Source organism: Phoca vitulina, unplaced genomic scaffold (assembly GCF_004348235.1).
Source record: "Phoca vitulina isolate PV1807 unplaced genomic scaffold, GSC_HSeal_1.0 scaffold6, whole genome shotgun sequence".
Taxonomy (NCBI): Eukaryota; Metazoa; Chordata; class Mammalia; order Carnivora; family Phocidae; genus Phoca; species Phoca vitulina.
This window is the reverse complement of record NW_022589709.1, coordinates 47,906,203-47,933,900: the sequence shown is the minus strand read 5'-3', so window position 1 is coordinate 47,933,900 and position 27,698 is coordinate 47,906,203. Positions and strand designations below refer to the sequence as shown.

Genomic DNA, 27,698 nt, shown 5'->3' with positions numbered 1-27,698 from the left:
TCACGACCTACCCTGAATTAACCCACTGGGCCACCCAGGTGCCCCTAACTCTTGAAATTTTAAAAGACTGGTATGAATTATGAGCTGACAAAACTTTCTGTAAACAGATGGATTCTTCACCCCATACAGATTATCTCTTCTCCCCTCATTTAAATTCATAGGAAACTTGTGGTAAAAATAGTAAAGCTCAACAAGCACAAAACATGTATCACATGAGTAGCATTTATTTCTCCAGTTGGTTAGCTTTTGTTCTTAGACGCGGGGAGGCAGCTGTTCTTGTGGTCACTGTTAGAAAAGCAGAACTAAAGCAACGAGAGGGAAGGGCAGCAGCGTTGGGAACAGGCAGTGAGCTGGAGGACTTAAACTAGGGGATGGGTGGGAGCATTTTTGTTGCTGCCGGGAGAAAAACGGGGGTGGTAACACCAGTGTGAAGTAAAAAGGCTTTCTGGGAGGACAGCAGCGCAGAGAGCAGGCTTGGTTAGCTGCCCGGCGGCGGGCGTGTCCAGTACAGGCCGGTGCGCCGCTCCGGCTGCGAAGGCTGCAGGCTGGGGGCGGGGGAAGCTGAGGCTAGGTCAACGAAGGGCAAAGGAAGCCGGACACTGACGCAGTTCGCCTGCCGATTCCGGCCTTCAGGCGTCTAGTGGGAAACCGAGTCCCCATCTGAAGCCGGTCTTCAAGCTGCCTCATTACCCCACAACCCTCCTAGCCACTTCCGGTAAGAAGCCCGGCACCCACAGCCCAGACCCCGCAGAGCAGCGCGCAGGCGCTTCGGGACTCGGCGGAGGCCGTGGACGCGGAGGGAGGGGGTGTGTGAGCCGTAGGAAAGCCTCTTCTGCGCCTGCGCTCTCTGCTCTTTTCCCCCCCCCACAGGTTGGGGGGGGAAACAAACCCTGAGCCGACGTAGCGAACCCCCGGGGCTCCCGGCCGGGGTCGCTCTTCGCTCCTCTGCTTGACGTCGCATCGAGTCCCCAGAGATCTCCTCAGGGGTGTGGGGAGGTAAGAGCCCCCATTAATAGGCAACTTGGCCTCTCCTCACCCCTGCTGCACTCTCGGAGGGGGCGGGGTGGCCGCTGGACCCGCCGACCTGGGCGCAGGGTCTGGCCCTCCTTTTCCTCCAGGGGCCGAGCCTGGGCCCCCGACTTGTTCTCTTTCCGAGCCCCTAGAGTTGAACAGGGAATCACGATCCTCAAACCTCGAGTCCCCTCGGTAGAGCTTGGAGGGCCGGAACCGGCAGGGAGAGAAATCTCGGCGGCTTTTTGCCGGGTCCCACCCACCCGGGCCGCCTCGAGTCGCCCCGAGTGCTCGGGGCTGCCGGGGAGCGCCCCGGGGGCCGCGGCGGGCGCAGGGAGAAGCGCCCCCAGGGCTGCCTGTCCCGCCAGGGGAGGGGCTGTGCCTGCCTGAGGGGACTGTAGTTCCCGCGGGGAGATAGTCTCTGCCGCTGGGAGGACTTGGCTCCAGCAGAATCTGTCATCACCGCCCTTGCTCTTTCGTAAACCCCATTCTGGCACCGATGCATTTTCTCATCATTTTGGACAGAAGGATGCGGTGGTGTTCCTTTTCTCTACCTTTTCTTTGGTACCTCTGGAAAATTCTAAAAGATGACCTAACTTTTAAACTATTAACTTACGTGTACTACAGTGATTGCAAATTATTCCAGACTGAGTGTTCTTGTTAGTTTGGTATGGAAATCAGTCCATACATTTGATAAGTTCATCTTTTTCAATAGGAAATTGGTTGGTCGATTTAGGTTCCTTAAATTATTATTTTGAGCTTGTTGTCTTCTGAATTGGCAGAAGTGTAATGGTTTGATCCAGGGAAACTATACGTAAATTTTCACCCAATTTCTCCCTTTTTTTTTCTCCCGTGGATATTAAACTGCATGCTTAGTGTCAGAAAGAAAATCTTAAATATAATAAAGATTAAGAAAATATAATAAGCCATAATTCCACCATTTAAAGATAATCAACCGCAGTTAATATTTTGACTTTTACCTTCCAGTCTTTTTTCTCGTGGCATTTTCTTAATTATGATGATGAGATATTATATAGAGTTGGATTGCCTGCTTTTCTTGCTTAAATTTAAGTGTTTCCTCATGTTTTTAAAAAATCTTCGTAAGTATAACTTTATGATGTTTGATTATACAAGTAACGCATAAGCAAAATATCTTTTGAAACAGTTACATGACAGATAAAGCTCCGTTCCTGTTTAATTATAATCCCAATGTTATATAATATGATGGTATCACAGTTTTTGAACCCAGTGGGGTCTCAGGATCCCTTTACAAACTTAAAAATTATTGAGGACTAAAAGAGTTTTTCTCTAATGCAATATATTTAGTATTTTAGAAATTAAAACTCAGAAAATTTCTAAAAATTATGCATTAAAAACCCTTCACATGTTGAATTAAGTAATATTCTTGAAAAATATATTTTCTTTAAAAAATTTAGTGAGAAGGGTAGCATTGTTTTTTATTTTTGCAGATCACTAATGTCTGGCTTTATAGAAGGCAGCTGGATTCTCATATTTGCTTCTCCCTTCAATCTGGTGTGCTATCTTGTACACTAAAGCACATTAAGAAAATCCAGCCTTGCATAGGTAGGTGTTTGGAAAAGGAAGGACCCCAATGACCTCCTAAAAAGTTCTTGGGTCTTCCAGGGGTCTTCCGACCAGTTTGAGAAAGATGATTTAACTATTCTTGTATTGATGCACTGTTAGGTTCTTTGAAATTTTGCACTATTACAAACATTGCAAGTTGAAAGCTCTTGATAATGTGCCCCCCCCCCCCCCCAAGTGCTAATGTTTCTCTAGAAGTAGAATTACTTTGGATGCCTGGGTAATTTTCTTTTGTGTCATAATGTTGGTGTTAGGTGGTTTCAATTAATGATTTAGTGAAATATCTTTGCATGTTTTCAGTTGCTTTGGATTTTCTTAAATTTTTAAAAAGGAGAATTGTAACATCAAATGGATTCTCTTTGGGACTGTTAATACATGTTGTCACATTGTTTTTCTGAGAGGGTATACCAGTTTCCTTTCTATCAGCAGTATCTGAGATGCTCTTTTTGTCATACCCTTACAAACATTGACCACTTTTATTAAAAAAAATTGTGGGGGTGGCTGACTGGCTCAGTTGGTAGATCATGCGACTTTTGATCGTGAGTGTGAGCCTCATGTTGGGTGTAGAGATTGCTAAAAAGAAAAATTGTGTTCTGATTCAGTAGGCAACAAATGGTAAGTGTTCTACTTCATATTACGTTGATAGTACAGATGGTGCTGTGAGTATTTTTTCATAATTTTATTAGTTGTTTGTATTAGTTGCCAATTTATAGTCCAGTGTCAATGTATTTTTCTAACAGATTTTTATTATCTTTTTTTTATATTGTAAGGATATGCACTATAATTTTTTTAGGAAAGGAACAAAATTATCTTTTCTCCTGTTTACAAAAGTAGTACATTTTTGTAAAAAAAAAAAAAAGAAAAAGAAAAACAAAGAAACTAAAATACTATAGAGATACATAATGTGGATGTGAAAGACATGCATAATCAGAGATACCATTATTAACAGTTTGGTGTTGGCCCTCCATATTTTTCTTCTGTGCCTTTGCTAATACTTTTTTTTTTAAAACAACTTATTTGTAAAAATGGGTTTGTCCTGTGCATGATGTTTTGCAGTTTGATTTTTTGTCATTTAACATTACATATTGGCTATTTTCCTATAGAAGTACATATAACTCTGGGCAAAGTTTTATCCAGAGGGGCTTTAGGAACATTAATTGTGATCTTTAGTTATCTGATGTCAGGCTCCTGTCCTCTTCTGTATTCTCTTCCTAGGTGATCTCAGCCATTAGCAGGTATGTGCTGCCAATTCCCAAATCTTTTATCTATCTCAGACTTCTCTCCTGCATTCCAGATCCTTATATTCAACTGCCTATTGGACATCTCCCCCAGGATGTTCTCAAGGTACTGCAAACAACAGTGCAAATGTGAACTCATGTTTTCCCTCAGTCCTGCTCTTCTCTGTATCGCCTGTCATGGTCAGTGGTACCACCGTCTACCCAGTTACCCATGATGGAAACCTGGCAGTAATCCTAGCTTTTTCTCCCTTGCTTTCACTCTCCAGAATTTCCCATTCTTTAGCCACTTTTCTGTTAATCTCCTTTCCATCTGCTCTGTCCTGTGTCAGTTCAGGCCCTCATCATCTCTCATCTGAACCATTTTAGGAGTCTCCTTACTATTGGTTTTGTTGGTTTTCTGGTTAATCTTCTTTGTTGCTGCCACTTTTTTTTAAATCATGAAGACATTTTTTAAAACCATTTTTTGTAAAGTAAATATTGTAAATCTTTGATTGTAAATCTGAGAGTACATAAATGGTCAGGTGAGTAAAAATATTACCTAAATAAAATAGGTTATCATACGTACACATAAACTTCTTCAGAATAGGGAGTATATCTTATATTCCTTTTGTGTCTTCTTTATGTGCTAGATTATTGGCACAGTACGTACATCTTAGTTGAATGGAATGGAAATTATGTGCAGCTTCAAATTTCATGTTAAAAGGTTTCATGTACAGTATTTATATTATATCTTATATAAATTGTTGGATTCTATTATTATTTATCTTACCTTTTCTATACATTTTTAGGCACCTCAGATGACATAATGCTTAGTAGTACAGTGTGCTATATAGAGATAACTCTATAAATAGATATTTCATGAATTCCATACTTTTTAGAAAAATTGTTTTTTTCTGATGAGAGACTATTTCTAGATTTTCTAATTCCTGTGCTTTATGTTTTTAATATGTTCTATATTCAGAGTTCCTTTACTACTTTTTGCTATTATATTTTTTAATGTAATGTTAATGTTTATCAAAGGGATACTTGTACATAATTTAAAGAGTAAAATAAGACTACAAGACTTAAAATGAAAAGCAATAATCTTTTGCCCCAATCCTCTCTCCTGAATCCCACTCTGCAAAAGCAGCCTTTTTCAATCAGTGTTCCTCATCCAGAATGTAAATTGCGTTACTATTTCCTTAATTCCCTCCTGGATGGTTTAAAACTAGTAGTACTTAAAAAGCATAGGAAAGAAGGTAATTCATTACATAAAGTGGATGCCTTAGGGCATTAAGGCTTCATTCTCTTACAGAACCTTGCTGAGAAACACTCTTGCAGTGACTAGACTATTCAGCTCTTTATTTTTTTGTTCAACTCTTTTTCACCTCTAGGTTTTTAAATAACCTGCTTAAGTAAGCAGCTATCTCCCCATCCTACCACAGTTTTAGATGTTATTTACCAATTTCCTATTATAGAAGATGAGAGTTTAGGTTTGTTACACAAGCCTCCACCTTTAAACACTGCACTTTTCCTCACCTCTTATCTGCAGATTAGTTCTATGTTAATTTTTAGTTAAATCATTATTTAGTGTTTACATCATTTAAATATGTGCATAATATGTACAGGTGACCAGGTATATTGTGCACTTTCTTTGTTATATAATTTTTTGTTTTTTTCCTAGAGTTTATAATTACCTTAGTTATTTTTTTTTTTAAGATTTTATTTATTTATTTGTCAGATTGAGAGAGCACACAAGCAGGGGGAGCAGCAGGCAGGGGGAGAAGCAGGCTCCCTGCTGAGCAAGGAGTCTGATGTTGGACTCGATCCCAGATCCCTGGGATCATGACCTGAGCCAAAGGCAGACGCTTAACCGACTGAGACACCCAGGCGCCCCTACCTTAGTTCTTCTATATATCTACCTTTTATGTATCTTTATGAATGTATGTTTTATATCTTTTTAATGTATCTTTTAAAATGTATATATTTTAAGATTTTATTTAAGTAATCTCTATCCCCAACATGAGGCTCAAACCTACAACCCGGAGATCAAGAGCTAGCTGCACCCTCCACTTAATGAGCCAGCCAGGTGCCCTGTCCTTTATATCTTTAATTTATTAACAACCCTTCAGACAAGATATGTAAATCCCCTTCTGGTAGATTTAAAATGTCTGTTGTTTGTTTTGCAACATCTTTCCTGTAATTGCCTGTCACCCTGCATCCATCTTCATGCATTGCTCTCTAGGCCTGTTGTTGCACAGCTTTCTTTGAGGTGTGTCCTTGTATGATCATCTGTGCATTGCATTTGTCTCTCCCTGTGTTGAATAGCCTGTTTCTGACTTCAGCCCTTCCTCTTTCTGGTTGTCTCCCTCATGTTGATAGAGTACATATTCTAGTGGGCCCCTGAAAAAGACTAAAGGGGAGGCAACATTTCTGGATTCTTGCCTGTCTAAACATGTTTTTTAAAATTCTTCCCTCAAACGTGATTGATAGCTTAGCTAAATATAGAATTCTGGGTTGTAAATAATTTACTTTTAGAATTTTGGAGGCATGGTTCCATTGTTTTCTACCTTCTACTGTTGCTACTGAGAAGTCCAATGACAGATATGATAACCAGTCCTTTGTATGTGACCTGCTATTGCTCTCTGGAAGCTTTTGTATTTATTCACTAAGTCTGTAATAAGCTTATTTTTTGTGGCAGGCATTGCTCAAGATACTTTGAATATATTGGTGAACAAAAATACAAGATATCTACCCTCATGAAGCATAATTTCTTGGAGGGAGGAGTTGTTCCAGATGGTAAACAATATAATAAATACATTATACGAAAAGTTAGGAGGTTGTAAAGTAAACGAATGCCTTAGAATAGAGAAAAAGGAGAGCAGGATGGGATGGGGAGGCCAGGAGTGTAGGGGAAAGGTGGGGGCTGCAGTTACAGCCTGAAATGGGTTGATCTTTCTGTAAACCACTCTGGTATTCTGAAATTTCACAATGATGTGGCTTGATAAGGATTTTTCATTCATTTTGTTGGGCCCTGACTGGGCCCTTTCCACCTGGAGATCATATCCTTCAGTTCTGAGGTATTTTATTTGACAGTTTCTTCCTTTTTTTCTTCCTGCAGTTTTTTTCTGGACTTATTATTTGAATATCAGACCTCTTCAGATTAAATTTCTAATTTTTCCTCTTACTTTCTTTCCCTTTCTTTTTGTTTTACTTTCTAGGATATTTTCTCAAGTTTATTTTCCAATGCCTTCACTTCATTAAAAAAAATCTTTTTATTTTAGAGCGGTTTTAGATTTATAGGATTATTGGGAAGATAGTCCAGAGAGTTCCCATTAACCCCATACCCAATTTCCCTATTATTACATCTTACATTAATATGGTACACTTATCATGATTAATGAACCAGTATTGATATATTAGTATTAACCAAAGTCCATACTTTATTCACATTTCTTCAATTTTTCCCTAATATGTTCTGATCTAGGAGTCCATCCAGGATACCACATTACCCTGATTAGTCTTTTTTTTTTTTTTTTTTAAAGATTTTATTTAGAGAGAGAGAGAACGAGCAGGGAGAGGAGGGTCCAAGGGAGAAGCAGACTCCCCGCGGAGCAGGGAGTCCGATGCAGGACTGGATCCCAGGACCCCGGGATCAGACGCTCAACCGACTGAGCCACCCAGGCGCCCTACCCTGATTAGTCTTGTCTCCTTTGGTTCCTCTTGGTTGTGACAGTTTCTCAGATGTTCTGTTTTTGATCTTCTTGAGAGTTTTGAGAATTACTAGTACACTATTTAGCAGAATGTCAGTTGTGGTTTTTCTGATATTTTTCTCATAATTAGATTGGGGTAATGTGTTCTAGGAAGAAGACAACAGAGATAAAGTGCCATTGTCATCACATCATATCAAGGGTACATACTATCAACATGACTTACCACTGTTGTTTTCTTTTATCCACTGGCTTGAGGTAGAGTTTGTCAGGTTTCTCCACTGTGAAGTTATTTTTTCTCCCTTTCTATACTGTACTCTTAAGAAGAAAGTATGTACAGCACACTTAAGGAGCAGGGAGTTATGTTCCACTTCCCTGAGAGCAAAGTATCTATGCAAATTATTCAGAATTTTTCTGTGTGGGAGATTTGTCTTGTTCCCTGTTTATTTATCTCAATATGAACTCATTTTTTTTAATGCTTTGGGTAATAAGCCAGTACTGGTTTATATATTTTATTGTTCAGATTGTTCCAGCTTTGGCCTTTGGGAGCTCTTTCAGTTGACTTCTGTATCCTTTTAACATACCTCCTTCATTGTATGTGTGTATACATCCATGCGTGCATGTGTACATGCACTTTATTTCTGGGATTACAAGATGCTCCATGCTCATCTTGTATATTTTCTGCCCCGAAATGGAGCCTTGGTTCCTTTTGTTGGAGAAACCATGCTCTGGGTGCTAAGTATGATTGTTGTCCCTGGGATGTCTTGCTTCTAGGCCCTCTCAGCTAACAGAGCAAGAGATATACGTGTTTATACTAATATCTATAAATATTTCACATAAAAAATTAGCACAGATGTGTAACCATCTCTGTCCGTATTAAGCTACCCATGAGTTTATACCGATGTCTCCAATTCAAATCCATTACCATATGGATCATTTTAGCTTCCTTCCCTTTTGCTTATCTCACCTTCCCTTCCAACAGTGAGAAACCTGGCTCCCATCATTAGCCATCCATTTACTTTTTAATTCTAGTTCAATCCAGTATACATGTATAATGGTTTCAAAATTGTTAACCCATACCCCCATGGGAAACAGTTTTATCAACTAGAGCACAATGCTTGTGTTCCTTTTGCCTTCAGCCTTACAGACTCATTCATTTCCAAAGGTAGCACTGTATTTCTCCACTCCTTTCAGTAAGGTTGTTTTATATATTTGTAATAAATGTAGCCTCTTTTTTCACATTCTGCATTCCATTCTGAGATCACCCAACCTTCTAAATAATTTTTTAAAATTTGCATACATTGAGGTTTATTTTTTGTGCTATAACCTGAGAAATGCTCTTAATGTCTTGTATTCACCACTATAATATCATACAAAATAGTTTCACCACCCTAAAAAAATCCACTGTGCTTTACCTGTTAATCTATCCCCTACCCTAAACCACCAGCAATCACTTACGTGTTTCCTCTCTTTGTAGTATTGCCTTTTCCAGAATGTCATACAATTAGAATGGTACGGTATGTAGAGGTTTTTTGTTTTTTTTTTAGATAGATAGCGAGTGAGCAGCTGGGGAAGGGCTGAGGGAATCTTAAGCAGGCTCCACGCCCAGCACAGCACCCAGTGCAGGGCTCAGTGTCATGACCCTGAGATCACGACCTGAGCCAAAATTAAGAGTCAGATGCTTAACTGACTGAGCCACTCAGGTGTCCCATGTACAGTGTGTAGATTTTTAAAAACAATTTTTTTAAAGATTTTTATTTGAGAGAGAGAGAGCATAAGCGGGGGGTGGAGAAGGGGCAGAGGGAGAAGGAGAAGCAGACTCTGCTGAGCAGGGAGCCCAGCTTGGGGCTTGATTCCAGGACCCTGAGATCATGACCTGAGCCGAAGGCAGACACTTAACCGACTGAGCCACCCAGGTGCCCCCAGTGTGTAGATTTTTAAAGACGGGCTTCTTTTAGCTAGCAATACATATTTAAGACTCACCCATGCCTTTTTGTGGCTTGTTAGCTCATTTCTTTGTATCATTGAATAGTATTCCATTGCATGAATGTATCACAGTTTATTTGTCCATTCACTTACTGAAGGTCATTTTGAATACTTCCAAATTTTGGCCCTTATAAATAAAGCTGTTATAAACATTCATATTTAAGTTCATGTGTGGACATAAATCTTTAAATCAGTTGGGTAAATATGTAGTAGTATGATTGCTGGATTATATAGTAAGACTATAGTTTTATAAGAGACAAACTGTTTTCCAAAGTGGGTGTACCATTTTGCATTCCCACCAGGAGTAGAGTTCCTGCTGATCCACACCCTTGCAGCATCTGATATTGTCAGTTATTTGGATTTTAGCCATTGTAATTGATGTAAAATGGTATCTCATTGTTTTAATCTGTAGTCCCTAAAGACAAATGATGTTGAGCATTTCATCATATGTTTATTTGCTAACTGTGTATCTTCTTTGGTGAGGTGTCTGTTTGGAACTTTTGCCCATTTAATTGGATTGTTGGTTTTCTAATTATTTAACGTTAGGAGTTTTTTGTAGACTTTGGATGCAAGTCCTTTATCAGATATTATTTTCCAGGATGTGGCTTGTCCTCTCATTCTCTTACAGTGTCCTTTTCAGAGCAGATGTTTTTAATTTTAATAAGATCCAGCTTAATCATTTTTTGATTGGATCATGCCATTGTTATATTTAAAAACTCATCACTAGACCCAAGGTTATGTAGATTTTCTCTTATGTTTTCCTCAAGAAGTGTTATAATATTGCATTTTACATTTAGATCTGTTACCCATTTTAAATACATTTAGGTCTGTTACCCATTTTAAAAACATTCAGGTGTAAAGTCTGTATCTAGGTTCATGTTTTTGCATAGGAATGTCCAGTTTTCTCAGCACCACTTGTTGAAAAGACTAGCCTTTCTCTTTTGAATCGCCTTTGCTCCTTTGTCAAAGATACATTGACTATATTTGTGTGGGTCTATTTCCAGGCTCTCTATTCTTTTCCATTGATCTATATGTCTATTCTTTTGCCAGTACTCTATTACCTTGATTATTGTAGCCTTCTAAATCTTAAAATCAGAAAGAGTGAGTTGTCCCAATTTGTTCTTCTTTTTCAGCATTATGTTGGCTATTCTATGTCCTCTTTTTTTCCATATACACTTCAGAATTCTGAGTTTCCTGAGTCCTACAAAATAGCTTGCTGGCATCTTGATTGGGTTTGCATTGAGAACTGACATCTTAACAATATTGAGTCTACCTATCCCTGAAAATGGAATATATCTCCATTTATTTAGATCTTCTTTGATTTTTTTAATCAGTATTTTGTAGCTTTCCACATATAGGTCCTGTATATATTTTATTAAATTTATACCTAAGTATTTAATTTTTTCAGGTGCTATCATAAATGGCATTTTTAAAATTCCAAATTCCAGTTGTTCTTTGCTCATATATAGGAATGCATTTGATTTTTGTTTATTAACCTTGTATCCTATGTCCATGCTGTATTCACTACTCTATTTCGGGAGGTTAGTGTTTGGGGATTTTCTACATTGAAAATCATGTCATTGCAAATAGAGACAGTTTTATTTCTTCCTTTCCAAATGGTGTACTTTTTATTCCCCTTTCTTGTTGCACTAGGAGGGTTTTCAGTACTATGTTGAATAGGAGTTGTGAGAGAAGATACCTTTCCTTGATCCCAGTCTTTGGTGGGAAAGCATGCAGTTTCTCATCATAATGTATGTTAGCTGTAGGTATTTTGTAAATATTCTTCATCAAATTGAAAAAGTTCTCCTCTGCTCATAATTTGCTTAGAGTTTTTATCATGAGTAGGTATTGGGTTTTGTCAGATGCTTTTTTTTTTTGCATCAATCAGTATGATTATATGATAATTCTTCTTTAGCCTGTTGATATGGTAGATTATATTGATTAATTTTCAAAGGTTGAACCAACCTTGCATACCTGGATAAATCCCACTTGGTTGTCATGTATAATTCTTTTTATACATTGTTGGATTCTACTTGCTAATATTTTGTTGAGGATTTTTATGTCTGTGTTCATGAGCAGTATTGGTTTGTAGTTTGCCTTTCTTGTAATGTCTTTATTTGGTTTTGGTATTAGAGTAATGCTAGTCTTATAAAGTGAATGAGGAAGGGTTCCCTCTGCTTCCTTTTTCTGAAAGAGATTATGAAATATCATTTCTTCCTTCCTTAAATGTTTGGTAAAATTAATCAGTGAAGCCACCTGGATCTGGTGATTTGTTTTGTGGAAGGTTACTAATCATTGGTTCCATTTCATTAATAGATACAGGGCTGTTTGGGTTATCTGTTTCTTCTTGTGTGAGTTTTGGTAGCTTCTGTCTTCTAAGGAACTGGTTCATTTCATCTGATTATCAAGTTTTTGGGCATAGAGTTGTTAATAATATTCCTTTATTTTCCTTTAGTGTCCATAGCATCAGTAGTTATATTCCCCCTTTCTTTCTGATATTGGTTAATTTGTGTTTCTCTCTTTTCTTGATTAGCCTAGTTTATTAATTTTACTGATTTTTTTTCAAAGAAAAGAGTTTTTGGTTTCAATGTTTGTTTGTTTTTTTCTGTTGGTCTATTGTTTTCCTGTTTTTAATCTCATTTGTTTCTGTTCAATTCTTTGTCATCTTTGCTTCTGCTTGTTTTGCTCTTCTTGCTCTCCTTTTTCTAGTTTCCCAAGAGGGAAGCTTAGATGATTGACTTTTAGATCTTTCTTTTTTTAACCTATGCACTTAAGTTATAAATGCCCCTCTAAGCACTGCTTTCACTGCATCCAACAAGCTTCACTTGAATTTGAGATTTTTGCTATCACTTTCCATGATGACTTTTCCCCCCTCCATATGTTCTTTATTTATGGCTTCCCATTCCTGTGTCATAGTTGCATTGTTACTTTTCTGAGAATATTAATTAGTTTCTTTGAAGTTTTCTTCTGTTTCCTGCATTGTCTCTTTCTCCAAGTTCCTTCTGTTTGTTTTGATGTCTATGTTTTTGTGTACTATTGTATATGTATGGTATAACCACAATTTAAAGAGGGAAGTAAAAGAAGTAATGTGCTTTGTTAAATTAGGGTGACATACCACTGTTACTGAAAATTGTTCTGAAGTTTACCTGTTGCCAGCATAATTATTGTTCCTTTTAAGATGACCTTTTCCTAAGGGTGCTCAACCTTTGAAGTACAAAAGTTTCACTATAGAGTGGCCACTTGTGAATTTCTCCTTATTTAAGTTGCTTGGTATAATGAATTACCTGTATTTGTTGAGTTGTGTTTTTCATCAATTATAGAAAAATTCCTAGCATTATCTTTTCAAGCATACTTGTTTCTTTTTTTTTTTTTTTTTTTTAAAGATTTTATTTATTTATTTGACAGAGTGAGAGATAGCGAGAGCAGGAACACAAGCAGGGGGAGTGGGAGAGGGAGAAGCAGGCTTCCTGCGGAGCAGGGAGCCCAATGTGGGACTCGATCCCAGGACCCTGGGATCATGACCTGAGCCGAAGGCAGACGCTTAACGACTGAGCCACCCAGGCGCCCCAAGCATACTTGTTTCATGCTCTCTGTCTTCTGTATGGGACTCCATTCTCATGACAGATGATTTCTGCCATCCATGTCTCTTAACCTGTTATATTTTCCCCTTTCTTGTCTCTCTGGGCTGCATTTTAGGTTATTTCTTCAGTTAGGTTTTCCAGTTCATTCAGTTCTTTCTTAGCTGTTTCTAATCTGTTTAACTCATCTTTAAAGTATCCTTATGGGGCGCCTGGGTGGCTCAGTCGTTAAGCGTCTGCCTTCAGCTCAGGTCATGATCCCAGGGTCCTGGGATCGAGCCCCACATCGGGCTCCCTGCTCTGCAGGAAGCCTGCTTCTCCCTCTCCTACTCCCCCTGCTTGTGTTCCCTCTCTCGCTGTGTCTCTCTCTGTCAAATAAATAAAATCTTAAAAAAAAAATAAATAAAGTGTCCTTATTTTTTTTCTGGACCTCCAGTGTTTTCAGTTCATGGCAGCTATCTTGTAAAACCCTCTCATTTGTTCATTGTCTTTTATTCCTCACTTCCTACTGTATTCTTCAGCCCAGGCAACTGTTCAGATGTGCTTCGTAATGTATATCTTTTTGTTTGTATGTATATATTGCAAAATTTGTATTGTTTTATTGTGTTTTACAAAAGTAACAGTATGGAACAGGTTGGAAATTTTTTTTTTTAAATATCTTTCACTAAAGACAGTGTGAGGAACATTGCTGTAGAGTGTTCCACTTTCTGGGTTTAGCTAGTTGCTTTGTTTTGATATCACCTAACTTGTCCCTTTATGCCTGAATTTCCTGTAAATACACAGTTCTAAAAGCTTGATTAGATTCAGGTTCAGTTTTTCGGGGCAGGAATACATTATATGTGATGTTGTATCTTCTACACCAGGCACATAATGTTTGGTTCTTCCACATTTATTGATGGTGAAATTGATCAGTAGAAGTCAGATGTGTTTGCCTGTTCCCACCATTATAAAGTTACGCTCCAACCTTTCATCTAACACTTTTATTTTTTTATTATTATTATTTTTAAATTCTTTTTTTTTTTCTTTTTAAGATTTTATTTATTTATTTGACAGAGAGATAGAACAAGTAGGCAGAGAGGCAGGCAGAGGGAGAGGGAGAAGCAGGCTCCCCGCCGAGCAGGGAGCCCGATGCGGGGCTCGATCCCAGGACCCTGGGATCATGACCTGAGCCGAAGGCAGCTGCTTAACCAACTGAGCCACCCAGGCGCCCCTCATCTAACACTTTTAGAATATATTGATAGCCACTGCCTAGTCTGTTAATTGCATTAAGGATTTCCAAGAGATAATTATTAAAATTTTAATAATAAAAAATAAAATTTTAATAATCCATCTGTGTTTATTAATTGGAATTCTTATCTAAAAAACTTTCCCTCAGCAGCTACTTTATTATTCTAAAGTACATGGGGAGGATAAATTATTGGCTCTTTTCCCTCAGTGTATCAACTTTCAGAGTAATGAATTTGTGCCCTGGCAACCCTCTAATGAGTGGTGTTATTTGTTTTTGTTTTTAGTATCATTATGATCTCTTGGTTTTTTATCTATTTGATTTGTGTTCAGTCCTTTGCAGCCTTCATTCATTTGATGTTTGGTTGTCCCATTTAAGACAGTAGGAGCCCCCCTTCAACTAGGCTCCTCTGTCCTTTTGATTTTATCCCTTTAGTTACCGATAGATTTCTTTAGGGAGTCTCAGGTTCATTTGTGGAGTTCTTGCGACAGATCAGAGGTTTATCTACTTTATTCATAAAACTAACTTTTTTGTACCTCTCTTGTATGTTCATTTTCTGTTTCTTTAACTCCTGCTCTTAGCTTATTAGTCTTTAATCTTCTGTTCTGAATATAAGCATCTAAAGCTCTAAGCATTTGAAGTACCACTTCTGCTGAATCCCACAAGTGTTTGTATGAAGTATTTTTACTTGTATGTAGTATATTTTATTTATTGTATTATAGATTTATATTTGGTATATGGTACTTATAACTATTTTTAGCTTTCAATTGTGAATTCTTCTTTGACTTATGTAACTTAAGTAACATGAGTTACTTAGATAAGTCTTTTAAAATTTACAGTGTATGTATGTATGTAATGTTGTTAGAGTTGGTTTTCATGTCATTTTGTATATAAGGAGGCAATTTTCCTAATTAAATTGTAGATTCCTCAAAGCAATATATTTATGTCTTTTTCCTGACTATGTTTCTTGGTATTCAGTAGATGGCGTAATATTTATATCTTAGAGAATTAAATGAACTATCATAACTTTTTATTTTCTAGGCATATAAGGATTAAACTCTGAATAAGTCTACAAGTAGGATGGACAGTTATTTTAAAGCAGCAGTCAGTGACTTGGACAAACTCCTTGATGATTTTGAACAGAATCCAGGTTTGTTGGTTTTTAATTTTTGCTACTAATGGAATTTTTAAGTGTCTGTGATTCAGTTATCCCGGATATAGAGTACTCTTAGCAAAATTTGGTTTCAGTTTTGGTCACATGGTTATATTGTGTAAGTTCACATTTCATTATAATATACTAGCCTATTCTTACACTGAATAGAACCAATAGCCAGAAATAGAAGTAAGGAAACTAGAAGTTTTCTCTACAGATACAAATTTAACTAAAAGAAAGACCTTTAAAATCAACATGAGCCAGCTAAAAGCAACTTGAAAACTTTACATAAATTAGTATTTCATTAATATGAGAGATGTTTTACTCAGCTGATAATGAAGACTAGGAAACTAGAGAGAGAGAACCAAGAAGTTAGATTGTTTTTCAGCTCTTCCTCAGTCTGGTTTTTATAATGCAACTGAGTTGTTTTAGGTGGAATTTTTATCACATTGTGACATCTACACTGAAAAGTAAAAACCCTAAGTAGTTTAAATCTAAATAAAAATACTTTTGGAGGTTATCATTTTGTAAGAGAGTAGCCTATTTCTGATCTAAACAAAAGTTTAGTTAGTTTAGGAGTCTTAAAAAACATATTTGTGATAATTTTGCTTTGGCTTTCCTGAATAACATTATATCTCTATTTTAATTAGATGAACAGGATTATCTCCAGGATGAGCAAAACACATTTGATTCTAACCACTGTTCAGTTTCTTCAGAGTTGGCTTCCTCACAACTGACTTCACTGCTACCAAAGGATCAACAATGCATTAATTGTTGTGCCTCATCAGAAACATGCTATGAAACAAATCAGATTTCCCTGAACAAAACGCTTGAGGGACTAACTTCCATACAAAATGAAAAAAATGTAACAGGACTTGATCTCCTTTCTTCTGTGGATGGTAGCACTTCAGATGACATCCAGCCTCTCTATATGGGACGATGTAGTAAACCTGTCTGTGATCTGATAAGCGACATGGGTAACTTAGTTCATGTAACTAATAGTGAAGAAGATATTAAACAGTTATTGCCAGATGATTTTAGGTCTAGTGCAGATTCTTTGATTGGATTGGATTTATCTTCAGTGTCAGAAACTCTTTGTGCTTCTTCAACAGACCGTGGTAATAATACTGTCAGAGAGGAACAGAATGATGTCAACTCTGAATTACAAAACAGAGAAATTAGTGGAGCTGAAGAATTGGGTATAAAAGTAGATACAACACCTTCAGATTCATGTAATTACAGTGTAAAAGAGAATTTAAAGGATAAAAAGATCTCTAATCAGTTAGAACCAGTTGTTGATTTTAACATGCCATCTGCTTTGACTCAACAAAGTTCCGAAATGTTTGATGCCAAAGACAGCCTACAACACAAGGACCAGCCATGTGAGTTACTGAAAGCCGATAAATGTTTGGTAAAAGAGGAAGGAGATGTGGCAGTCATAGCTGCCACAGAATGTTTAGAAGAAGGAGACCACACAAGTGCTTTGCCTTGCAGTTTTCCAAAAAATGAAGATTTATACTTAAATAATTCAAATGCAAAAGATGAAAATTTCAAATTACCTGACTTTTCCTTTCAGGAAGATAGGACTGCTATAGTTATAACACAATCTGCAAAAGAAGGCTCAAGAGATGTAGATCTTAAAGATCATCAAGATGTAATTCAAGATTCCTCTCCAACTCCACATGTTTCAGGTGAAGAGATGTACTCTTCACTGACCTGTCTTCCAGTACCTGGGTCTTTGTGTGGATCATTAATTGAGAGTAAAGCACATGGTGATTGTTTACCACAGAATGAACGTAAAGATAACATACAAGATGCAGTGCCAGTGCATGAAGAAATACAGAAGAGTGTTATTCTGGGTGGGGAACCATTGGAGGAAACTGATCTTTTGAAACAAGAAAAATGTAAAAATATAATTGAACAGGTGGGAAATAGAAAGGTAGAGTCCAACCAAATGGTAATCAGAGTTGAGTCTTTGGATCACCCTGGTAACACAAACTCTTCTATAGCTACAGAATCTCAGATGGAGCTTTCTGGTGCTAATGCCCCAGTGTTTCCTGATCATTGTGAAGGTCTCTCTTTTTCAAGCAATGATATTGATGGGCAAGACTTAGATTACTTTAATATTGATGAGGGCATGAAAAGTGGTGCGCTAATTAGTGATGCTGAACTTGATGCCTTTCTGACTGAACAGTATCTTCAGACTAGTAACATAAAATCGTTTGAAGAAAGTGTAAATGACTCAAAATCTCAAATGAACCAGATAGACACAAAAGGCCTAGATGATGGGAGCATCAATAATATGTATTTCAACGCTGAAACAGGCGCTACTGGAGAAAGTCCTGGCATTAATATGATTTGTGAATCAGTTGATAAACAGAATACAACAGAAAATGGTGGCCTTTCTTTAGGGGAAAAAAGTACAATTCCAGTTGAACAAGGGTTATCTAACAGTAAATCTGAGATTACAAATGAATTATCAGTCTCTGATATTAACAGTCAGTCTGTTCATGTTGGAGGGGCCAGACCAAAGCAATTGTTTAGCATTCCATCAAGACCAAGGGGTTCAAAGGAACCAAATAAGCCAGATGTTCCACATATGCCTGAAAGTGAGCCCAGCATAGCAAATACGATTGTTCCAACCACTTGTACTACCGATTCTACAATTGATCCTCAGGTTAGCTTCAACTCCAATTACATTGATATAGAAAGTAATTTTGAAGGTGGATCCACTTTTGTAACTGTGAATGAAGAATCTGTACCTGTAAACACTTGCAAAGAAGGCCTGGTTTTGGGCCAGAAACAACCTACTTGGGTTCCTGATTCAGAAGCTCCAAACTGTATGAACTGCCAAGTCAAATTTACTTTTACGAAACGGCGACACCACTGCCGAGCATGTGGGAAAGTAAGTTTAAAAATCTTTGTCTTTTATTCTTTCGAGACATTTTAAGTGAAAGTGAAATTTAATGTGACAAAAAAGCTGATTAATAGATAATTAAAAGTTTTGGATAGTTTAAAATCATTTTTCACTTACATGGAAATATATAAAGCACTGTCATTTTATAGATTGCTTGAGGGTGACTAAATGTCACCTTGTCATGAGTATGATGTACTGGGAAATGAGGAATGCTAATTACTAGTTTTTGTGAAATCTAAGAATATGTCTTTATCCCTCTAACATTAGCACATGAGATGTCCCAAATTCAGTAATATACCCCTGTATCATTGAATTAATTTCAAGACCACTCTGCAGTTAGTGTTATAGTCTATATCTAGGGGAACGTTGGGGGGTGGGAAGCAAATTGGCTGCCACAAGGTTCAGAATGCTGAAGCTGACCTTGTTTGCATTCTGACTGCCTTGTCTATAAACTCTTAAAGGTTGCCTATAGAAATAACATTGCATTTTTTATTCAGCAATTTTTAGTATTACGTTGGTCTCAGATCAACCCTCCTCTCTTTTAGAAAAATAATAACATTCTACTTTTAAAAGTTTTAAGTAAAGGACCACAGAAAACTTTTTAAATTATAAACCTATTCATTAAAGAAAATTTTTGTTCTTTTCCAATTAGCAGAATTGATTTAAAGGAATTCTCCTTGTCAGAGACACGATTTTAAATTGCAGAAACCTCATTGAAGTAAAACAAATAGAATCATTTTAATAACTGCCTGTGATTATAGTGATCAGAAAAATTATTTATATAATCAGAAAAATGGTGTTTGGTTAATGAGATTTTTGGCTCCTCTCCCCCTGCCTTCCATAGGTATAAACGTGCTTGACACAAAACCAAATTTGATATTTTATTCTTTATAGGTATTTTGTGGTGTCTGTTGTAATAGGAAGTGTAAACTACAATATCTAGAAAAGGAAGCAAGAGTATGTGTAGTCTGCTTTGAGACTATTAGTAAAGGTGAGTATTAACCTGACATATTTTCTTCCAGTAATTGAATATATCTTAAAAACAATTGGATCGTGACAAAGATAAACTTCTTTATTTTCTTAAGGCGAGGACCTAGTGTTGACTTATCTGGCTTAGGTGGGACATCCCACGGCTTGGTTTCTCTTCTTTTTGTTCTACTCTCACAATTAATACTACCAATCTGGAAAGGAAGCATTCAGTTTCTGGAGTGGCAGTTCATTAACTTTTAACAGGTACCAAGTCCCTAAATGCTGCATTTCATCTGCCTATTTGTTTTGTCATCATCATTGTCATCTTTCATCCTAATCTAAACATTTATAGAATACTTAACACTAAGTAGAATTCAGTGTTATAAATTAATAGCATAAGGCAAGATAATAGTTCCCACCTTTTTGGAAATTACACCCTAAGATGGGAATACAAAATAAGGTAATAATATTTATGATTTTATAGATAAGTTCATAGGACTGTCACAGTATTGGCACATTTTTGTCTCATACATTTTTTTCCCTTCTCAATTTTAGAATTTTGTTTGTATGTATTTCCCATTGTTTCTGGCTCCCTAGCTTAGCTACTACCATTATCAGCAATTATCTTGGTGGTCTTATTTGTGTTCTCACAGAGTGTGTGTGTGTGTATGTGCATTGTATTGTGTGTGTGTGTGTTTTTTTTTTTCCCTCAAATACACATTTGCTCTTTTGAGTGCTTCTTGGCATTTTCCCAAAGATTTGTTGACAGTTTAATTCCCAGCAAATAGTACTTGGGACTTTTCAATACTCGACCTGTATATTAGCTCAGGTATAGCTCCCTGTTAGCCAGGAGAATAAATACCTGATAATAATTTGTTTTTCTCTTTTGAATGAAGATAACTTTTTTCAGCAATTCTCCAAAAAGCTCTGATGTGAGTCTATTAGCCTGAGGTAAGCTGCTTTTTTCCCTGCTGTTGACCTCTGCTCTGGAAGATAATAAAGTGTAAACTTTTTATATTTCCATCTTACCAACATTGTTTATGAAGAGGTTAGTTTAAGACTCTATAGTTGTTTTGTTTTTTCCTGTGCTATTTCAGTAGCCTAGAAGCCTGCTGGAGCTGTTAGCCAGACAACCTGCTGGAATTCAGAAATATGAGAGCAAGTTCCCATGATAATTCTCTCTCCCCACTTGAAAAATAAATAGCCATGAAGATCTGAAACATTATTTGAGTTGACAGGTCAGATTTTTGGGTGAACATTAAAACATTTTGACTGTAAGGTTCCAGGAGGGCAGAAGATACAGTCATTAAAGAGACTCAATAGGATGTTGAGATCATGCATTGGTTTATCAAAGAAAATATCTTGAAATGAATATAGTTATCTAGTTATCTGTTTTATTTATAGTGTTATGATATAGCATGTATTTGCACTTACAGTTCTGTTTAACACTAATTTATATACCACAAAAAAATACAAGTTATTTTAATATCAACCTTAGGGTTGGAGATGGTAGAAGTGATCATTTAAAATAATGTTATCAGGGGCGCCTGGGTGGCTCAGTCGTTAAGTGTCTGCCTTCGGCTCGGGTCATGATCCCAGAGTCCTGGGATCGAGCCCCTCATTGGGCTCCCTGCTCAGCAGGAAGCCTGCTTCTCCCTCTCCCACTCCCCCTGCTTGTGTTCCCTCTCTCGCTGTCTCTCTCTCTGTCAAATAAATAAATAAAATCTTAAAAAAAAAAAAAAAAATAATGTTATTAAATAAGATGAGAAAGATGGCACAGGGTTGTAAGACAAATTCCATGAGGGATTAAAAGAAAAGATAGTTTAATTAGAGATTATAGATAATGAGGAAGTTGTGCTGAGACTGTATAAGTTTCAGGGAAGCCTGCATGTGAGTGCCATTATGTAGATTTGGGGCAAGTTGGACATTACTCAAAACCTGGAGTAAGATGTATGGATTTTATTTGGTGAGTTGAAGCCATTTCATGAGAGTGCTATCGTTCAGTGGCACTTGAGGAGGATTACTTTAGCAGTGGCGACATTTATAGTAGATTGGTTTGGAGAAATGATGAGGGGAGAGCTACCAGTGCTGTTCCATGTCATTTGGATGAAAAATGATTCAGCAATATTCAAGCAGTCTTTTGCATTTTGGAGCTCCAGTTGTGAACAGAATATACTCCTGTTCTCATGGAGTTTATTATTTCATGGAGCTTAGGAATGTGGGGAGAGGTGTACAGTAAGCGAAGAGAATATCAGATGGTGATAATATCCTAAATTAAAGTAAGAGAGTGTAAGAGGGATAGATAGTAACAGATTGGTGGCAAGAGGTAGTATTTTTTTTTAAAGATTTTATTTATTTATTTGACAAAGAGATAGTGAGAGCAGGAACACAAGCAGGGGGAGTGGGAGAGGGAGGAGTAGGCCTCCCGCCGAGCAGGGGGCCTGATGTGAGGCTCTATCTCAGGACCCTGGGATCATGACCTGAGCTGAAGGCAGACGCTTAACCGACTGAGCCACCCAAGTGCCCCAAGAGGTAGTATTTTTTAATGATAGGCAGAGTTAGGCTTTATGATAATCTGACATGTGGGCAGAGACTTGAAGTGAGAGAATAAAGCTATGTGAGTATTTATAGGAAGAACAGTCCAAGCGGAGAGAACAGTAAGAGCAAAGACTACACTAGGAGAGTGCTTGCTTGACTTGTTGAAGAACCAGGAAGCCTGGATGGCTGGATCATAATGAACAACAACATAGTAGTGAGAGATGAGGTCAGAGAGAGAGCTAAGTAGGAAGGCAGAGGAGGTAGTAAGATTTGTAGGGATTTGTGAACCACTGTAAAAACTGAAATCTTCACTCCACTTGGGAAGCCATTAAAAGATTTTAAACAGAGGAATGATGTGATAGGATTTATGTCTTAAAGGAATCACTCTGAACTGTGTTGAAAATATACTATAGGGGTACAAGGATAAAAACAGAGACAGTCATATTAAATAAAGTCATATTTTCTTTAGTAGATAAACATATGCCAAATATAATATTGAAATAACTAATTGGTAGCTTATATTGAAGTAGAGTGCTGCCAACTGGAGTAAGGACATTATCTTTGCCAAGTGCCACTTCCTTTTCTTGCTTACCCACTGATTTCTTTCTCCTCACAACTTGAAAAATAATTTATAATAATTTACTTTGAAGTTCAAAAGTATTTTAATATTTTAATATTTGTTCCCCTTTCTAGCTCAGGCATTTGAAAGGATGATGAGTCCAACTGGTTCTAATCTTAAATCTAATCATTCTGATGAAAGTGCCACAATCCAGCCTCTTCAGGAGACTCAAACATCCGGTGTACCTTCACCTACAACTTTACCGATCTCAGCACTTAAACAACCAAATGTTGAAGGTAACTAGAAAAAAATGCTGTGTCTTAGACTAAAGATAATTTTTTAATGGAATTTCTAGTTTGATAAGGTTTAGTGAGGACAGAGAGACAGACTAGATATCAGAGGAATTTGGTACAGGGAACTGGTATATGTGTGTTAGAAGGTTGGAAGAGCAAAAGGGGCACACTCAAGTGACTCAGAGATTACTAACTACAGGAAGCAACCACTATTCCTAGGGTTGGAGTAATGAAATGTGAAAGGCAATATTCTAGAACTCAGTTCAGGAGTACTAAGAAGTGTTTGGTTCTCAGACCTGGGATTCAGGGTGTGACTGGTGTTGTGATTTCTGGGAGAACACCATATAGCAAATGCTGGAACCATCAGGGGGCTTCACAGGATTGGTGTTCAGTGAATGAAGGAGTATTCCAGGCTTGATGGTCGGAGTACTGCAAATCACAGGGCATGCACCTATATCCGGTGGTACTGCTGATGCAAGGATCCTGGCAGGAACTAGAAACAGAATTCTTTCTCTTCCCACCTTCCAGTATCCCACCAATGTTATTGGCAGAACATGACCAGAGCCAACCAGCAAGGGGGTCTGGGAGTTGCACTTCCCAGACTTCAGCCTGGCATCAAAGAGCACCTTATGGAAGGGTGGACTTGGGTTTGAGAGACAATAGGTAGATAACTGGCATATCTCCCTTTCTTTAAAAATCTGTTTTTAAATGTATATTTTACCACAATAAATATGTTTTTTAAAATCTATTTAAAATTTTTTGGATTCTCCATTCTTTTTTATAATCTGTTGTAGTTTAGGACCTTGAGTAAAGCCTGTGTACATTTTTTTTTTTTAAGATTTATTTATTTTAGAGAGCGAGAGAGTAAACAAGCAGGGGTCGGCAGAGGGAGAGAGAGAATCCTGAAGCAGATGCCCTGCTGAGTGCGGAGCCCAAAGTGGGCTTAATCTCAGGACCCCGAGATTATGACCTAAGCCAAAACCAAGAGTTGGCTGCTTAAGTGACTGAGTCACCCAGGTGCCCCAAGCCTGTGTACATTTTTAAATACAAACTATTAGTCTCTAACTTGCTAGAAAATCACTGTAAATGTCAGCTAAAAACAAATTCAGATACTTCTGATAATTACTTTGAATTTCAGTTTATTTCTTAATATAGCTATTTTCTATTTGTCATTATAACTTAGATAAGGAGATCAGCATATATGGTTGTATGTTACAGCTCTAAAATGAATAAATATGCTTTAAAAATATTTACATGTTCTCTTATATTGACATCCTAAATTACTAAATTATAAAAGTGTTGCAAATATAGGAAGGATACCTTATTTAGTATGTCTACCCATACTGCAAAAATTGTATGTAATTCCAATTTTATATTATGTTCTGGAAGGTAGATGTTGATCCTTTGATTTTTATATTGTCATAAAGCCATCTGGCAGCTATTTTCATAACCTTCCTCTGTGGATGCTTTGTAACAAAAGAAAATACATATTTATGCTGGTATCTAGTTATTTCCTCCAAATATGGGAGGAAAATATTAATAAAGTTCAATATCCACATTATAAGAACAAAAATATTATGCTTCTCTTACTAAGTACATTAAAAATAAGAAATGACCTATTTTAAATAAAGAATTTTTTTTTTTTTTTTTTTTTAGATTTTATTTATTTATTTGAGACAGAGAGAATGAGAGAGAGAGAGAGAGCACATGAGAGGGGGGAGGGTCAGAGGGAGAAGCAGGCTCCCTGCCGAGCAGGGAGCCCGATGCGGGACTCGATCCAGGGACTCCAGGATCATGACCTGAGCCGAAGGCAGTCGCTTAACCAACTGAGCCACCCAGGCGCCCTTAAATAAAGAATTTTAAGAAAATGACCTCTGATGCACAAGTGATCCTGTTTCCTTTTTTAGACTTTTTATACTTCTTTCTGTTCTTCCCATGTTTTTCTTTGCTTATCTGTCATGCTCCGGTCTACATTTTTCCACCTTGTGCCTTAGTCTTTAAATTGTATTCATTCTTCACTCACTACTTAGTAATACAGGCTTTGAATTTGCCCCCACTGTCTTAAAGATAAAACCTCTCCTGTCCACTCTTTTTCTGAGTATATGATTCCTAGGGTTACTCCTGCCTTTGTATAAATTAGGAAAAGACTTCCATTCCAGCTAGATGAATCACAAAAGGCCACTTCTTTAGGCCTTTGCAGCCCTGAGAAGGCAGGTCTTGCCAATGGATAGCAAAAAGGTTTTAAAAACATTTCCCAATTGATTTAGTATTAAATCATTGCAATATACCAAATTCAAGTGCTTTACTTTTTAAACTGATTCTAGGATTATGCTCCAAAGAACAGAAGAGAGTATGGTTCGCAGATGGTATACTGCCCAATGGTGAAGTTGCAGATACAACAAAATTATCATCTGGAAGTAAAAGATGTTCTGAAGACATGAGTCCTCTCTTACCTGATATGCCCTTGGTAAGGAATCTAAAGAATGACTTGTTAATTTTATAACAATTTATTTTAAATATATTTCGTAGTGTGATTATTAGAGTACTTTTTTTTTTAATGCTGTGAGATTCCTAAAATGACAAACATGATGTAGTGAATATATTTTAGATTTTATCTTTTTTAATGTCAGTTTAAGGTAATGATTCTCAAACTTACTGGTCTCAGGACCCCTTTATGCTCTTAGAAGTTACTGAGAACTTCAAAGAACTATAGATTATGTGGGTTATACCTAGTGATAATTACTGTATTAAAATTAAAATTGTGTAGGGCGCCTAGGTGGCTTAGTCGGTTGTGTCCAAGTCTTGATCTCAGCTCAAGTCTTGATCTCAGGGTCGTGAGTTCAAGCCCCACATTGGGCTCCATGCTGGGCATGAACCTACTTTAAAAATAAATAAATAAATTTGGGATGCCTGGGTGGCTCAGTTGGTTAAGAGTCTGCCTTCAGCTCGGGTCATGATCCCAGGGTCCTGGGATCGAGTCCTGCATCGGGTTTCTTGCTCAGCAGGGAGCCTGCTTCTCCCCCTGCCTGCTACTCTCCCTGCTCATGTGTTCTCTCTCTCTCTCAATTTGAGAAATAAATAAATAAAATCTTAAAAAAAATAAAATAAGTAAATTTATTTAATTAAAATTGTGGAAAAAATTTAAAATTAATTTAAAAATTAATTTGTTGTAGTAATAGAAATAATATCTTTATGAGACATATTTTAAAACAAAGTTTAGTGAGAGGAATAACACTGTTTTACATTTTTGCAAAATTCTTTGATGTCTGGCTTAATAAAAGACAAATTCTCACATCTGCTTCTATACGCAGTCTGTTGTGATATGTTGTTTTTGGTTAAATTATATGAAGAAAATCCTAGGACCTCACTGACTCCCTGAAAGGGTCTTGGGGACCTCAGAGAACCCTGACCCACATTTTAAGAACCCCTGGTATAGGGAAATAGAACTGAGATTTAGTAATTTAATTTAGACTAATATTTGTGTAATGATTTTCGAACATCCAGCAAAGTATCGGACAATGTTATTTATGTTTGCATTTACACAAATGTGCTAGGTGTTAAATAAAAGATACGTAATACAGAATTCCAGCCAACTAAGAACTTTCACTGTAAAGTGGCAAAATATTCATAGAAGCGAGTATTCATACATGCAGTAGGAATGCTTTTATTCAGTAAACAGATATTTATTGAGCATCTACTCTGCCAGTTACCTGGTTTATCCTGTGTGTATATATTAGACAAGATCAGTATGTATCCTGCTCTGTTTCACATACCATATAAATGTATGCTGTTTGTCAGGGTTCATGAGCTAGAATTTACAAATAGCCCTAATTACCACAAGCACCTACCCTCAATTGATATTTTAACAAAATGAAAGTTCTAAACAGCCTAGTAAGTTTTACTTGAGTTCATAAATGCTTCTCTTTTAATACTAACTCAGGTTTGGCCAGTTTAAAAAGAAAGGGGCTTTATTGAAGCTGGCTTGAAGTGTTTATTAGTGGTTACTATTGAGGAATACACCTACCACTCTGCTTCCTAACCATTCTCCTTCCTGCCTTCCCCCTGATCTGTCCCTTGCTACCTTTCCCCACTCAAGGCTTTTGGGCTGTTGTCAGAAGGAGGGTTTGGTTAAACTAAGTTTGCTTACTGTGTGATATGGTACAGGATACTGAAGTTCTCCTTGCCTCCTTTTTCTAGTCTATAAAATTAAAGTCATTAATACCTACCCAAGTATATGATATGGTAAAGCTAAACCTTACTCTTCTGAATTTAAAGGAGTAAAATGGTACTGTTTCTTGGCATATTTGGCTTTTGAAGAGTTTCTGAGCCCATTTTGGTTTTATTTATTCTTATTAAAAAGGTATCTTTGGCTATAGAGATCAACATTTCACAGTTGAATAGAGAATACGAACTGATGGTTTTGGTTTTTTTTTTTTTTTAATTCCATATTTTACAGACAGTAAACACAGTGGATCATGCCCATTCTACAGTGGAAAAAGCAAACAGTGAGATAGGAGATATTACAAGAAATGAGATAATTCGGAGTCCTATTTCTCAGGTTCCATCTGTGGAAAAACTACCTGTAAACACAGGAACTGAGGGGTTACCTACTTCTTGTTCTTTTACACTAAATGATGATGTTTTTGCAGAAGTTGAGGGACCATCTAGTCCTACTGATGTCTTAGTTCACAGCAATTTACCTGTTGCTAGTACTTCAGATTATAGGTTACTGTGTGGTATTGACAAGAATGTTTGCAATAAGATTAGTCTTCTACCTAATGATGAGGACAGTTTGCCCCCTCTTCTGGTTGCATCTGGAGAAAAGGGATCAGGTAGGATAATAGTTATTTAAATTTTAAAAAGGTTTTCTTTGTTTTTTGAAAAAATGTACTGGTGAATTTTGTGATGTATGAAATGCATTTTTTTTAAGCTGAGACAAT

The 27,698-nt window shown here is 37.1% G+C and overlaps 1 protein-coding gene across 5 annotated transcripts in view; it reads left to right on the top strand.

Annotated features, from left to right (window-relative positions):
• Positions 1 to 340: 340 nt before the first annotated feature.
• Positions 341 to 27,698, top strand: part of ZFYVE16 (zinc finger FYVE-type containing 16) — a 49,266-nt gene continuing 21,908 nt past the window's right edge. Inside the window, exons 1-8 of one of the 5 annotated variants that reach the window (XM_032404108.1) lie at positions 341 to 715; positions 3,908 to 3,957; positions 15,371 to 15,479; positions 16,133 to 18,387; positions 19,294 to 19,390; positions 22,600 to 22,761; positions 25,083 to 25,225; positions 27,215 to 27,590. In XM_032404108.1, coding sequence (XP_032259999.1) covers positions 15,410 to 15,479; positions 16,133 to 18,387; positions 19,294 to 19,390; positions 22,600 to 22,761; positions 25,083 to 25,225; positions 27,215 to 27,590 — 3,103 coding nt within the window. In that variant the 5' untranslated portion in view covers positions 341 to 715; positions 3,908 to 3,957; positions 15,371 to 15,409. Of the gene's footprint in view, positions 716 to 811; positions 997 to 3,907; positions 3,958 to 5,884; positions 6,630 to 15,370; positions 15,480 to 16,132; positions 18,388 to 19,293; positions 19,391 to 22,599; positions 22,762 to 25,082; positions 25,226 to 27,214; positions 27,591 to 27,698 lie in introns of those variants that run through there. The other 4 variants (XM_032404106.1, XM_032404109.1, XM_032404107.1 and 1 more) reach the window with 4 other exon arrangements.